This window comes from Mustelus asterias, chromosome 2, assembly GCF_964213995.1.
Source record: "Mustelus asterias chromosome 2, sMusAst1.hap1.1, whole genome shotgun sequence".
NCBI classification, from domain to species: Eukaryota; Metazoa; Chordata; class Chondrichthyes; order Carcharhiniformes; family Triakidae; genus Mustelus; species Mustelus asterias.
In genome coordinates this window covers 40,896,890-40,909,662 of record NC_135802.1, presented here as the reverse complement: position 1 = coordinate 40,909,662, position 12,773 = coordinate 40,896,890, and the positions used below count along the sequence as shown (strand labels likewise).

At 42.6% G+C, this 12,773-nt stretch overlaps 2 protein-coding genes across 13 annotated transcripts in view; one reads left to right on the top strand and one right to left on the bottom strand.

The window, feature by feature from the left end:
• Positions 1–6,009, top strand: part of pdss1 (prenyl (decaprenyl) diphosphate synthase, subunit 1) — a 35,853-nt gene extending 29,844 nt beyond the window's left edge. For 4 of the 8 annotated variants that reach the window (XM_078234010.1, XM_078234000.1, XM_078234061.1 and 1 more), the window contains 2 exons: positions 4,056–4,136; positions 5,532–6,009. In XM_078234010.1, coding sequence (XP_078090136.1) covers positions 4,056–4,136; positions 5,532–5,672 — 222 coding nt within the window. In that variant the 3' untranslated portion in view covers positions 5,673–6,009. Of the gene's footprint in view, positions 1–4,055; positions 4,137–5,292; positions 5,387–5,531 lie in introns of those variants that run through there. The other 4 variants (XM_078234040.1, XM_078234020.1, XM_078234051.1 and 1 more) reach the window with 3 other exon arrangements.
• abi1a (abl-interactor 1a) overlaps positions 5,907–12,773 on the bottom strand; it is a 101,835-nt gene continuing 94,968 nt past the window's right edge. For all 5 annotated transcript variants that reach the window (XM_078233962.1, XM_078233953.1, XM_078233970.1 and 2 more), the window contains one exon: positions 5,907–7,471. In XM_078233962.1, coding sequence (XP_078090088.1) covers positions 7,296–7,471 — 176 coding nt within the window. In that variant the 3' untranslated portion in view covers positions 5,907–7,295. The remainder of the gene's footprint in view (positions 7,472–12,773) is intronic.

The window sequence follows — 12,773 nt, the reverse complement described above, 5'->3', positions numbered from 1 at the left end:
TAGTGTCCTGCCATTCATTATATAGTCCCTTGTCTTGTTCTTCCAAAGTGCATCACCTCGTACTTCAAGGTTAAGTACCATCTGCCACTGCTCTGCCCAACCCATCTATCTTCCTGTAACTTACGACCTTCTTCACTAACTTTCCTACCAATTATTGTCATCTGCCAACTTGCTTATTAACAAGAAGCGTCTCCGCACTGAACCTTGTGTTACACCACTGGACACTGGCCTCCAATCACTCAAACAGCCTTCTACCACAACCCTTTGTGTCCTATTACTAACAGTAAGAAGTCTCACAACACCAGGTTAAAGTCCAACAGGTTTATTTGGTAGCAAATACCATAAGCTTTCGGAGTGCTGCCCCTTCGTCAGATGGAGTGAAAATCTGTTCTCCAACAGTGCACAGAGACACAACATCAAGTTACAGAATACTAATTAGAATGCAAATCTCTACAGCCAGCCAGGTCTTAAAGGTACAGATAATGTGGGTGGAGGGAACATTAAACACAGGTTAAAGAGATGTGTATTGTCTCGACAGAACAGCTAGTAAGATTCTGCAAGATCAGGAGGCAAGCTGTGGGGGTTACTGATAATGAGACATAAATCCAACATCCTGGTTTAGGCCGTCCTCATGTGTGCGGAACTTGGCCATCAGTTTCTGCTCAGCGACTCTGCGCTGTCGTGAAGGCCGCCTTGGAGACCGCTTACCTGAAGATCCAAGGCTGAATGCCCGTGACTGCTGAAGTGCTCCCCCACAGGAAGAGAACAGTCTTGCCTGGTGATTGTCGAGTGGTGTTCATTCATCCGTTGTCGTAGCGTCTGCATGGTTTCCCCAATGTACCATGCCTCGGAACATCCTTTCCAGCAGCGTATCAGGTAGACAACGTTGGCTGAGTTGCAAGAGTATGTACCGTGTACCTGGTAGATGGTGTTCTCAGAGAAGCCATCCCCTACGGACAAGCCCTCCGAATACACAAGATCTGCTCGGATGAGGAGGATCGCAACAGACACCTCCAGACGCTGAAAGATGCCCTCATAAGAACAGGATATGGCGCTCGACTCATCGATCAAAAGTTCCGACGCGCCACAGCGAAAAACCGCACCGACCTCAGAAGACGGACACGGTGGACAGAGTACCCTTCGTTGTCCAGTACTTCCCCGGAGCGGAGAAGCTACGGCATCTCCTCCGGAGCCTTCAACATGTCATTGATGAAGACGAACATCTCGCCAAAGGCCATCCCCCCACCCCCACTTCTTGCCGTCAAACAACCACGCAACCTCAAACAGACCATTGTCCGCAGCAAACTACCCAGCCTTCAGGAGAACAGTGACCATGACACCACACAACCCTGCCACAGCAACCTCTGCAAGACGTGCCGGATCATCGACACGGATGCCATCATCTCACGTGAGAACACCATCTACCAGGTACACGGTACATACTCTTGCAACTCGGCCAACGTTGTCTACCTGATACGCTGCAGGAAAGGATGTCCCGAGGCATGGTACATTGGGGAAACCATGCAGACGCTACGACAACGGATGAATGAACACCGCTCGACAATCACCAGGCAAGACTGTTCTCTTCCTATGGGGGTAGCACTTCAGCAGTCACGGGCATTCAGCCTTGGATCTTCAGGTAAGCGTTCTCCAAGGCGGCCTTCACGACAGCGCAGAGTCGCTGAGCAGAAACTGATAGCCAAGTTCCGCACACGAGGACAGCCTAAACCGGGATGTTGGATTTATGTCACATTATCAGTAACCCCCACAGCTTGCCTCCTGATCTTGCAGAATCTTACTAGCTGTTCTGTCTGGAGACAATACACATCTCTTTAACCTGTGTTTAATGTTCCCTCCACCCACATTATCTGTACCTTTAAGACCTATTCTAATTTGCATTCTAATTAGTATTCTGTAACTTGATGTTGTGTCTCTGTGCACTGTTGTAGAACAGATTTTCACTCCCATCTGATGAAGGGGCAGCGCTCCGAAAGCTTATGGTATTTGCTACCAAATAAACCTGTTGGACTTTAACCTGGTGTTGTGAGACTTCTTACTGTGCTTACCCCAGTTCAACGCCGGCATCTCCACATCCTATTACTAAGCCAGTTTTGGATCCATTTCGCCACGTTTCCCTGAATTCCATGTGTTTCAACCTTCTCGATCAATCCCTCATGTGGAACCTTGTCAAAGGCTTTGCTAAAATCCATATAAACCACATCAACTACACTTACCTCATCCACACAATATCAAATTTGTTGGGCATGACTTCCTGCTGACAAACCTATGCTGACTTTATCTAATTAACCTGCCTTTCCAAGAGACAGCAGGCTGTGGCAATGTCACTGAACTAGTAATCCAAAGACCCACGATGTTGCTTTTGGGGAGACATGGATTCAAATCCCAGCAAAGCAACAGGTGGAATTTAAATTGTTAATAGAAATCTGAATACAGTAGACCAAATTGAAGGAGGTGCAAGTGATTCACTTGAAAGGCATGTTTGGGGCCTTGAACAATGGTGAGCAAAGAAATAAAGGAACGACCCTATCATGGTTCGGGGGGAATTACGGAAACAAGCAGACATCAGAACTGCCATTTTCTAAGGTTGCGTTATTGGAACAGATGTGACGAGGCGAAGAACTGGGAATGGAGTCCTTGCAGGAAGTAGGGTGTAAGGAGCTGTAGTCTAGGTAACAGTGGGAGTCAGTGGGCTTATAATAAGAACATAAGAACATAATAGGAGCAGGAGTAGGCCATCTAGCCCCTCGAGCCTGCCCCGCCATTCAATAAGATCATGGCTGATCTGACGTGGATCAGTACCACTTACCCGCCTGATCCCCATAACCCTTAATGAATCTTGGTCTGTCACTGAAAACGGTGAAAGTGTTGGGGATGGACCCTGAGATGTGGAACAGGTGTAAGGGAAAAAGAATTTGGCCCAGTTGAAAATGAAGTGGCTCCGATACAGTCTTTGCTATAATGGAAACAGTTGCAGGAGTGAGCCTGAATTGGACTGAAACAAGAAATGCTCCACATAACTTGGACCTACAGTTGTCTTATACTTAATCTGGTTAAAGCAAGTAGCTAAACTATGCAAACAAAGGTTACAGATTCAATCACTCTAATCAAAGGAGCTGACCTCCATTGGAAATTAGTAGAGTTCTACTTAATGAACCCATTCTTGAAACAGATGCTTGTAAATGGTCAGGTGGGATTTTAATGCACTCCATAATTCTGTGGCTTTTCAAACTTTGTGGCATTAAGTCCCTTCCATCCTAATTTCTTAAATAGTTTGGGAGTTCAAGAAATAGAATAACCTTCAACCATGCACTAGGCATCACTGATTTGGATTTGGACACACTGGTTGTTAAAACACCCTTGTTCTCTGCAGGGAATCCCAAGAAAAGCACAAGTGGAATTAGGAAGCACTTCATAAAGGATAGTGAATAATTCCTCAAATTTTGACCACTGAAATTTGAGATGAGAGATTAATGATTACAAGGTAGTGGTGGGTAAGTGGGGTTGAGGTGCAGATCAGCTGCTGATTTTAGAAATCTCCCTCTTGCAGGTTGTGCGTGCACAATTCGAATCTCTAAAATTATAACTACAGCCGAGGTCGAAACACATTTTTAGATTAGTCACATTGTGATTGATGTCCAGATTTTCTGCTTTCAGGAATTTGAAATGCAGTGAAGTAGGATTTTTATATCAACACAAAGATACACAACTAACCCTTGTTAATCATTAAGCCTCATTAACCCAATTAAAGCTTTGGAGTAAGGTGATAACTGGAGTCCCGTTGCAGCAGGCATTGAATTGAAGACCTGCCACACCATGACTGTCCCAGTGACCTAAACTCCTGGTGAAAGGACAGTTCTGAAAGCTTTCCATAATCTATGCCAACTATCATTCTTAAATTCAATACTCGCCATCTGCCATCATGGCAACATTGGAGTTCAGCAGTGTAGTGGAAATTACAGAAAATGCAAATATATTTAGCTTAGTGTGAATGTAACCAAACAATGCTGAAATGTTGCACTAAATTCCTCATTTAGTTTCCAGAATTACATGCCCTGATAATGAGACGCTTCAGTGCAGATGGTGATGTAGATCAGGCCTGGCAATATGTACAACAGGTAAGAAAGGAGCAAAACATTATGTTGACAAGGCTACATGTATTGCCCAATAATTATTCAGGACATTGATGTTCTGAATAACTGCAGCCTGTGATGTTGCTCCCACATTGTATCAGGGAATTATTGGATATTGGCCCAGCAATGATGCAAGAATTATGATCTGTCCAACTCAACATTGTAAACAGTTTGAAGATGGGAGTTAGTGTTCAATGCTTTTAATTCTCTGCTCCAATGAATGTTAAGTGGTTTTAATTTTAAATATTTCTGCATGAGTCCACTGCAATTCTAACATTTTAAATGGATTGTCCACACCATGATAGTTTAAGTCCTGTACTGACAATGATTTATCTACATTCTGTCCCTTCATGTGTTGCCAACTACAAGATCATTAGTAGTTGCAGACCAGTTTCCCATCTTTGCAGTCAGAATGGTGGTGGCAACGTAGCCTGCTGATCCACGATCTTCCAATTCCTCCAGAATCTGACCAAGCCAAAACCAGTGCTGTTCATCATTCCCATCTTCAATTCAAACTGCATCTGGTCAGCTGTTGCTTTCAACAGTGGCTTCTCTGGTGTTCTCCAATACTCAACTGGTCATCAACACCTACCAACTTCTTAACCCACAATCAGTAATGGCAGCCACCTACCACTGACTTTAAGTGGCATGACCTGATAAGTTAGTCTCATCCATCTTTGATTTCTTTTACCAATTTTATTAGATCACTCAATTTGACCTCTGAGCAGAAGGAGGTCACATACTATGTAACAATGCCACCAGTTTACACTTGGGCCTTAATTATTTCAATATTTGAGAATGCAGGCCTTATCTATGCCATCTGGCCTCAATTTAACCTTTTTTAGTTTTAATATCTTTGCTGCAACATACAGGAGAATCAGTCACACCCTCACAATCCATGCACACCCATTATCCCCATCTTCACCCAGATCTATAGACTGCCTCCAGTTGTTGATTTTACATAGCTATCTTGTTTAATCAAGGGTGTCTGTATGATCAGCCTTCCAGCTGATCATACAGACACACCCTTGCCTGAAATTTAACTAAAATTTGACTAGGTTTGTTAGACATGGCTTGCTATTCACAATCATGCGTTGAAGTGCTTACTCATTTTATCCTGTAACTATACATACTGCATCAGTGACAAGAGGATTGGATAGAGCCCAGTGGCATGGGTTATGAAGCAAGAACTGACTCAACCCAGCCCAGCATCCTGGGGAAGCCACATATGAAAGGTTTTCATAATTAATCTTGCACTGATTTTAGTGGAACGTTGAGCAAACTTTAATGCACATATAGTATAGAAATCTGATTCATAGATATTTCTAGTGTTAAACTTAAAGCTGACCATTGTTCTAACCAGGTTATGTTTTCATTTAGAGTGATGGTGTTCAGCAAACATGCTATCTTGCACATCAATACTGTCAGGAAGCCATTCGGCAGATCTCAAAGCTACATCCTTCACCAGAAAGAGATGCCTTGATTCAACTTACAGAAATTGTATTAACTCGGAACAAGTGAGAGTTTTCCACACTTCAAGCAACCATCAAGACTGCAAAACTACATTCAACTTGTATGAAGAATTCCAAGTTGAAAAGCAGGACATTGGGAATTTTGTTTACATTTGACTAACCATGTACATAAAGCCTACAATACATTGGACCTTGGTCTGTCTTCAAGGTTATTGACCCAACCTGGGCCTTACTTGACCATTGTACAACTCCATTTATAAAAAAATCTTGACTGGGGTCCATGTAGAGTAATTTTTTATATACTGAGAATGATTTATTATAAAAGGCTGTACATACAATTGTAACAGGTTATATACAAATTAAAGGAATGCATTTTCAATTTTAAAGATTGAAGAAAATGAAGTCACAATGTTAAAGCTTCTTACAATCATAAGGCAGAAGTTAATAAGAAAACCTCAGTATTACAATGTATGGCCCCCATAATGTCTCTCTTCAAAGTGGACATCTTTTAAAGCAAATTTAACTGCCATTTTATTTGCACATAATTTTGCTAAATCAGATTAGAGCACAGCTTCTAGAATAATAGAAAAATGTGGTGCAAGAAATTTTAGCAATCTTCCAAACAGGACACTGCATTTATTGCCTTCCTTATCCCCTTTAGTACCAGGACAAAATATGCCCATTGCTGCTCTATTTTAATGTCAAATCAGTTTAGAATATAGGATAGATTCTTGGTTTCTTATTAGCTTCAACACTTGAAGCATGAATTGCAAATAATTAAACTGAACATAGGAGAAACACAGCTGAACACTGATTTTATGGAGATTGGAGCCTTTTGGCTTGGAATTCCTGTTTTAAATACATTAAATTTAGTAATAAACTTTTGAAACAAATTATACTCATCTTCCAAAGCAAATAGGAAAGCATAATTAATCAGGCCTGAGCCACAAGATGCATCTGAAAGTAAAATCTGTTCAAGAAACTGACTTTGTACAGTAGAATTGTCTGTATCTAGTTCAGAACATAGCTAATAAATCATAAGGTGTTAACTGGATTAATATTCTAATGGTTAGTAAATTAATTAATAAAATTTACCAGCACTATACAAAGCCGATGATCCAGACAATTTCCACTGTACAAATGAACTGACAACATAGACTACACTTTGGTTCACTTTGTGACTACAGATGATTTTTTCATTATGTAAATTTTATCCATATAAAATGTTTAACCTGTTAAGTACAAATCAACAACATGTACTCTGATTAGAAGACACCCAAGCCTCATCCACAAATGTTCTTTTATAGACTCGTGACTGTTCATGAGATTACAAATCAGAGTGCTTACAGATTAACTGAAAATTACAACATATCGGAAGCATTTTAGGTTAAAAATGGATTGACGACAATACATAAATTTGTGTATTTTATGCATGCTATCAACAAGCACTAGTTGTATTTTAGGAATGACCATAAGTCTTAAGAAATTTTGACCAGTACTTGCATTTTTATTGTGCCAGACTGAACTTTGTTGTATTTTCAGTAACTGTCAGTTTCCATGCTGAACTCAAAGTAATGGCACCCTTAAACCTAGAAATCCTCCCCGAATTAACCCACACCCCAAAATGCTTAGACTGGCCAATGATTAGAGAACTTGAAGTCATTTGTTTGCTTCAATCTGCATAGTGCATGATGGGTTCCACATAATTTCCAGGAAACAAACCAGTAATTCCATTGATGACCCCTTCATACCAGCCATCATCATTCTTCTTTATCACATAAATGATTGAACCCTCCAAGAAGGACAACTCATCCTCTTTATCCTTTGAGTAGTCATATATTGCCACAACTGTTGAAAAAGCACAGTAAGGGGGGATATTATTCAATGTAACCAACCAATAGCATATTAAAACTGAAGGAAAAGATTTGAAAGCTGTTGCCGGCACAATACAAACCAACCTTCAAATACGATCAATTTCAGAAAACAATACAGGCAACTGTTTTTGTGATGGACTGTTGGTCAGTTTATAACTGAAATGAGAATCCTCGTACCAGATGTGGAATTAACATGCAAATACACGTGCAATTTTCCACTTTTAAGCCTTCCAATAACTTGTCACCCCCTATGTAAATTTGCTCAAGAACCTCAGTCTCACTCCGAATTCCATACCTTCATCCTCATTCTCTGGTGAAGACAGATGTGGAGTATTCATTCAACACTATCAATGTCCTCTGGCTCCACCCATAGATTGCCCCTGTAGTCCCTAATAGGCCCAACCATTCCCCCAGTTATCCTCTTCCCATTGATATACTTATTGGGATTTTCTCCATTTCTACCAGTCAGCGCTTTCTTAGGCTCTACCCTGCACTTTCTGAACTCCACTGATGCCTCTGCTGATTTGCTCCCCTTGTACCTGCTAAAACCCTCTCTTTTCATCGTATCCTGAATGCATCTGATCGTCCATGGTTCTCTGGGCTTGCTACTTCTTCCTATCAACATAGAGGGAACATGCTGGGCTTGTACCCTCCCCATTTCCTTCGTCCACACCCCCCCACTGTTTTTCTGTAGGTTTTCCCACCAGTAACTGTTCCCAGTCTATCTTGGGCAGATCCTGCTTTATTTTACTAAAACCCGTTCTCCCCCACTTTCTTTTTGCAACTTGTCTATTTCTTTGTCCATAACAAACTTAAATTGTACCATGTTGTAATCATTATCACCAAAATGCTTCCCCCACCACCACAACCACCTGTCCAGCTTCATTCCCCAAAATTAGGTCCAGCACAGCTCCTTCCTTTGTTGGACCCTCTACCTGTCTGCCTAAAAAGTTCTCCTCACACATTTCAAGAAATCCACCCTATCTGGAGTTTATAATAAACACCTAGCAATATGGCTGCCCCTTTTTTTATTCCTAAGCTCTACCCACAAAGCTTCATTCAATGTCCCCTCCAAGAAATTTAAAACCCTCCTGCACCAACTCTTAAACCACGCATTCATCTGCACTATTCCGCTATTTCTGTGCTCACTAGCACATGGCACTGGGAGTAATCGAGATTACAATGAGGTTCTGCTTTTTAGTCTACTGCCTAGCTCCCCGAATTCTTGATGCAAGACCTCATCCCTCTTTCTATCTGTCATTGGTACCAACATGTACCATGACCTCTGCATGGCATCTTGAAGTGGGAAGGTGATAAGGCAGCCATTCAGCAACATCCCAGACCCTTGCACCAGGGAGGCAACACACCATCCTGGAGTCATGTTGATTGCCACAGTAGCATCTATCTGTTCCCCTGACTATAGAATCCTCTCATTACTATTGGTCTTTCTCCCCTCCTGTACAGACAGGCTGTTTGCGGTATCAGAAGCTTGGCTTTGCCTGCAGTCCCTGGAGGAAACAGCACCCTCATTAGCCTCCAATATGGAATATAGATTTGCTAGCTAGATGCTAAGGAACTACTGAATTACCTGCCTGTTTCTCTTGGACTGCCTGGTGGTCACCCATTCCCTTCCGCTGCAGTGTGACCACCTCTCTAAACATGCTGTCCACAACGCTCTCATGCTCGCTGATGCTCCCGTGTCCCCTGCTGCTATTCCAGCTCTGAAACTCAAACTTCCAGCTGGACACTGCCTGCACACGTGCTGGCCCTGGGCACTGAAAATTTGCCCAGCCTTCCACAAGCAAGAGGCAAGATATGTTGATACATCTCAATCTTAAAAAGCTTGCAGAAAATAACTGCTGCTCGTCAAATGGTCTCCCAAAATTATCGGCCCCTGAACTGGGTAGTTTGAAAGCAGTTTTATTCATATTTTAAACCAAGTTGATAGATTCCACTACATCACGAATCCAGTGAGTGATGCAATTCAAGACCTGATCCTAATTCAACCTCATGTTCCATGGTGCTGCGGCTGGTCCAACTTTTTATTGCAATGGCCACTCTTTGAAGAATGCAGCCTGAAGTCTCAGTATTGGGAGCCATTCTATTACCTTGTTTATCAAGGCCAAAAATAGCAGAGGCACAGAAATCTCAGTACACTAAAACAGGCTATTTGGCACAAGTTTACACTTTGACAAACAACCTGGTTGCCCTCAATTCTAAAAATAGTTCGTCAGAGAGAACCATATTCTAACCATACTTCAGACATGTACTTCTTAAAAATACTGTTTTGACCACCTTAATTTAGTCCCCTCAGATTACCATTTCACTAATAGTGCAAACAATCCATCGCCATTCACATTATTACATAATCAATTGTCCCAGAAAACCGTCAGATGAAGGCCTGCAAAACATGGAGCAGCCTGTCCATGTAAAGCCACGGGAAATGGTCATAACTGCTACCCTCAATCATGAGCTTCAATCTTCTTACAAAAGTACTAAAAGTTTAAGTTTTTATTTCAACCTGGCAACATTGAAATCAAAAATGTATTTACTCCCAACTTCAATCTAAAGAGGTTAGCAAAATAGACATGGATTTACTTTTTCAAAGTATGGTCGAGGGCTCGGCTCCTCCCTCTGGATCCGAGACTTCCTAACCCACAGACCGCAATCACTAAGGATAGGCAACGACACCTCCTCCATGATTATCCTCAACACTAGTGCCCCAGAAGGCAGTCCCCTCAGCCCCTTACTATACTCCTTCTGCACTTATGACTGTGGGACCAAACTTCGCTCCAATTCGATTTTCAAGTTTGCTAACGACACCACCGTAGTGGGTCGGATCTCAAACAATGATGAAACATAGGACAGGAAAGTGATAAAGAATCTGGTGAAGTGGTGCGCTGACAATAATCTCTCAATGTCAGTAAAAAACAGGAGATAGTCATCGACTTCTGGACGCGTATTGGAGGACATGCCCCTGTCTATATAAATGGGGTGAAGTGGAAATGGTAGAGAGCTTCAAGTTTCTAGGTGTCCAGGTCACCTACAAGCTGTCCTGGTCCCTCGACGCCAACACTCTAGTTAAGAAAGCCCACCAACGCCTCTACTCTCAGGAGGTGAAGAAAATTTGGCAAGTCCGCTATGACCCTCATCAATTTTTACAGATGCACCATAGAAAGCATCCTTTCCAGATGTATCACAGCTTGGTACGTTTCCTGCTCTGACCAAGATTGCAAGAAATTACAAAGGGTTATGAATGTAGCCCAGTCCATCACGCAAACCAGCCTCCCATCCATCGACTCCGTCTACACTTCCCGTTGCCTCAGAAAAGCAACCAGCATAATCAAGGACCCCACACACCCCAGTCTCTTACACCTTCTTCCGTCGGGTAAAAAGATACAAAAATCACGCACCAACCGACTCAAAAACAGCTTCTTTCCTGCAGCCATCAGACTTTTGAATGGACCTACCCTGCATTAAGTTGATCTTTCTCTTCACCATAGCTATGACTGTAACACTACATTCTGCACCCTCTCCTTTCCTTCTCTATGGACGGTATGCTTTGTCTGAATAGCACAGAACTACGGTAACTATGATGTAGGTGCCATTACAGAGACTTGGTTAAGGGAAGGACAGGATTGGCAGCTTAACATTCCAGGATACAGATGTTTCAGGCGGGATAAAGGGGGATGTAAAAGGGGTGGGGGAGTTGCACTACTGGTTAAGGAGAATATCACAGCTGTACTGCGGGAGGACACCTCGGAGGACTTATACAACGAGGCAATATGGATAAAGCTCAGGAATAGGAAGGGTGTAGCCACTTATAGTTTACTTATAGCCTCCCAACAGCCACTGGGAGATAGAGGATCAGATATGTAGGCAGATTTTGGCAAGGTGTAAAAGTAACAGAGTTGTTGTGGTGGCTGATGATTTTAATTTCACCTATATTGACTGGGACTCACTTAGTGCTAGGGGCATGGATGGGACAGAGGTTGTAAGGAGCATCTAGGAGGACTTCTTGAAACAGTATGTAGATAGTCCAACCAGGGAAGTGGCTGTATTGGACCTGGTATTGGGGAATGAGCCTGGTCAGGTGGTCAACGTTTCAGTAGGGGAACAGTTCAGGAACAGTGACCACAATTCAGTAAGCTTTAAGGTACTGATGGATAAAGACGAGTGTGGTCCTTAAGTGAAGGTGCTACACTGGGGAAGGCAAATCACAACAATATTAGGCAGGAACTGAAGAATGTAGATTGGGTGCAAATGTTTGAGGGCAAAATAATATCTGGCATATGGGAGGCGTTCAAGTGTAAGTTGATAAGAATCCAGGACCGACACGTTCTTTAAGGATGAAGGATAAGTATAGCAAGTTTCAGGAACCTTGGATAACAAGAGATATTGTGAGCCCAGTGAAAAAGAAAAAGGAAGCATTTGTCAAGGCTAGGAGGCTGGGAACACACGAAGTGTGGAATACAAGGAAAGTAGAAATAAACTTGGGGGCTAAAAAAAGGGGTCACAAAAAGTTACTGGCCAGCAGAATTAAGGAAAATCCCAAGGCTTTTTATACGTATGTAAAGAGCAAGAGGGTAGCCAGGGAGAAGGTTGGCCCACTCAAGAACAAGGGAGGGAATCTATGCGTGGTGCCGGAGGAAATGGTCGAGGCATTAAATTAGTACTTTGCGTCAGTATTCACCAAAGAGAAGGATTTGGTGGATGATGAGTCTGGGGAAGGGTGTATAGATAGTTTGGGTCATGTTGAGATCAAGAAAGAGGAAGTATTGGGGGGTCTTGAAAAACTAAAGTGGACAAGTCCCCAGGGCATGATGGGATATATCCCAGAATACTGAGAGAGACAAGAGTGGAAATTTCTGGGGCCTCGAGAGAAATCTTTGTATCCTCACTGGCTACAGGATTGGCGAAGAATAGCCAATGCTGATCCTTTGTTTAAGAAGGGTAGCAAAGATTATCCAGTAATTACCGGCCGGTGAGCCTTACGTCAGTGGTAGGGAAATTTTAGGAGAGGATTCTTCGAGACAGGATTTACTCCCACTTGGAAATAAGTGGACGTATTTGCAAGAGGCAACATGGTTTTGTGAAGGGGAGGTCATGTCTCACTGACTTGATCGAGTTTTGCGAGGAAGTGATGAAGATGATTGATGATGGCAAAGCAGTGGATATTGTCTACATGGACTTCAGTAAGGCTTTTGACAAGGCCCTCATGACAGACTGGTACAGAAGGTGAAGTCGTAGGGGATCAGAGGTGAGCTGGCAAGATG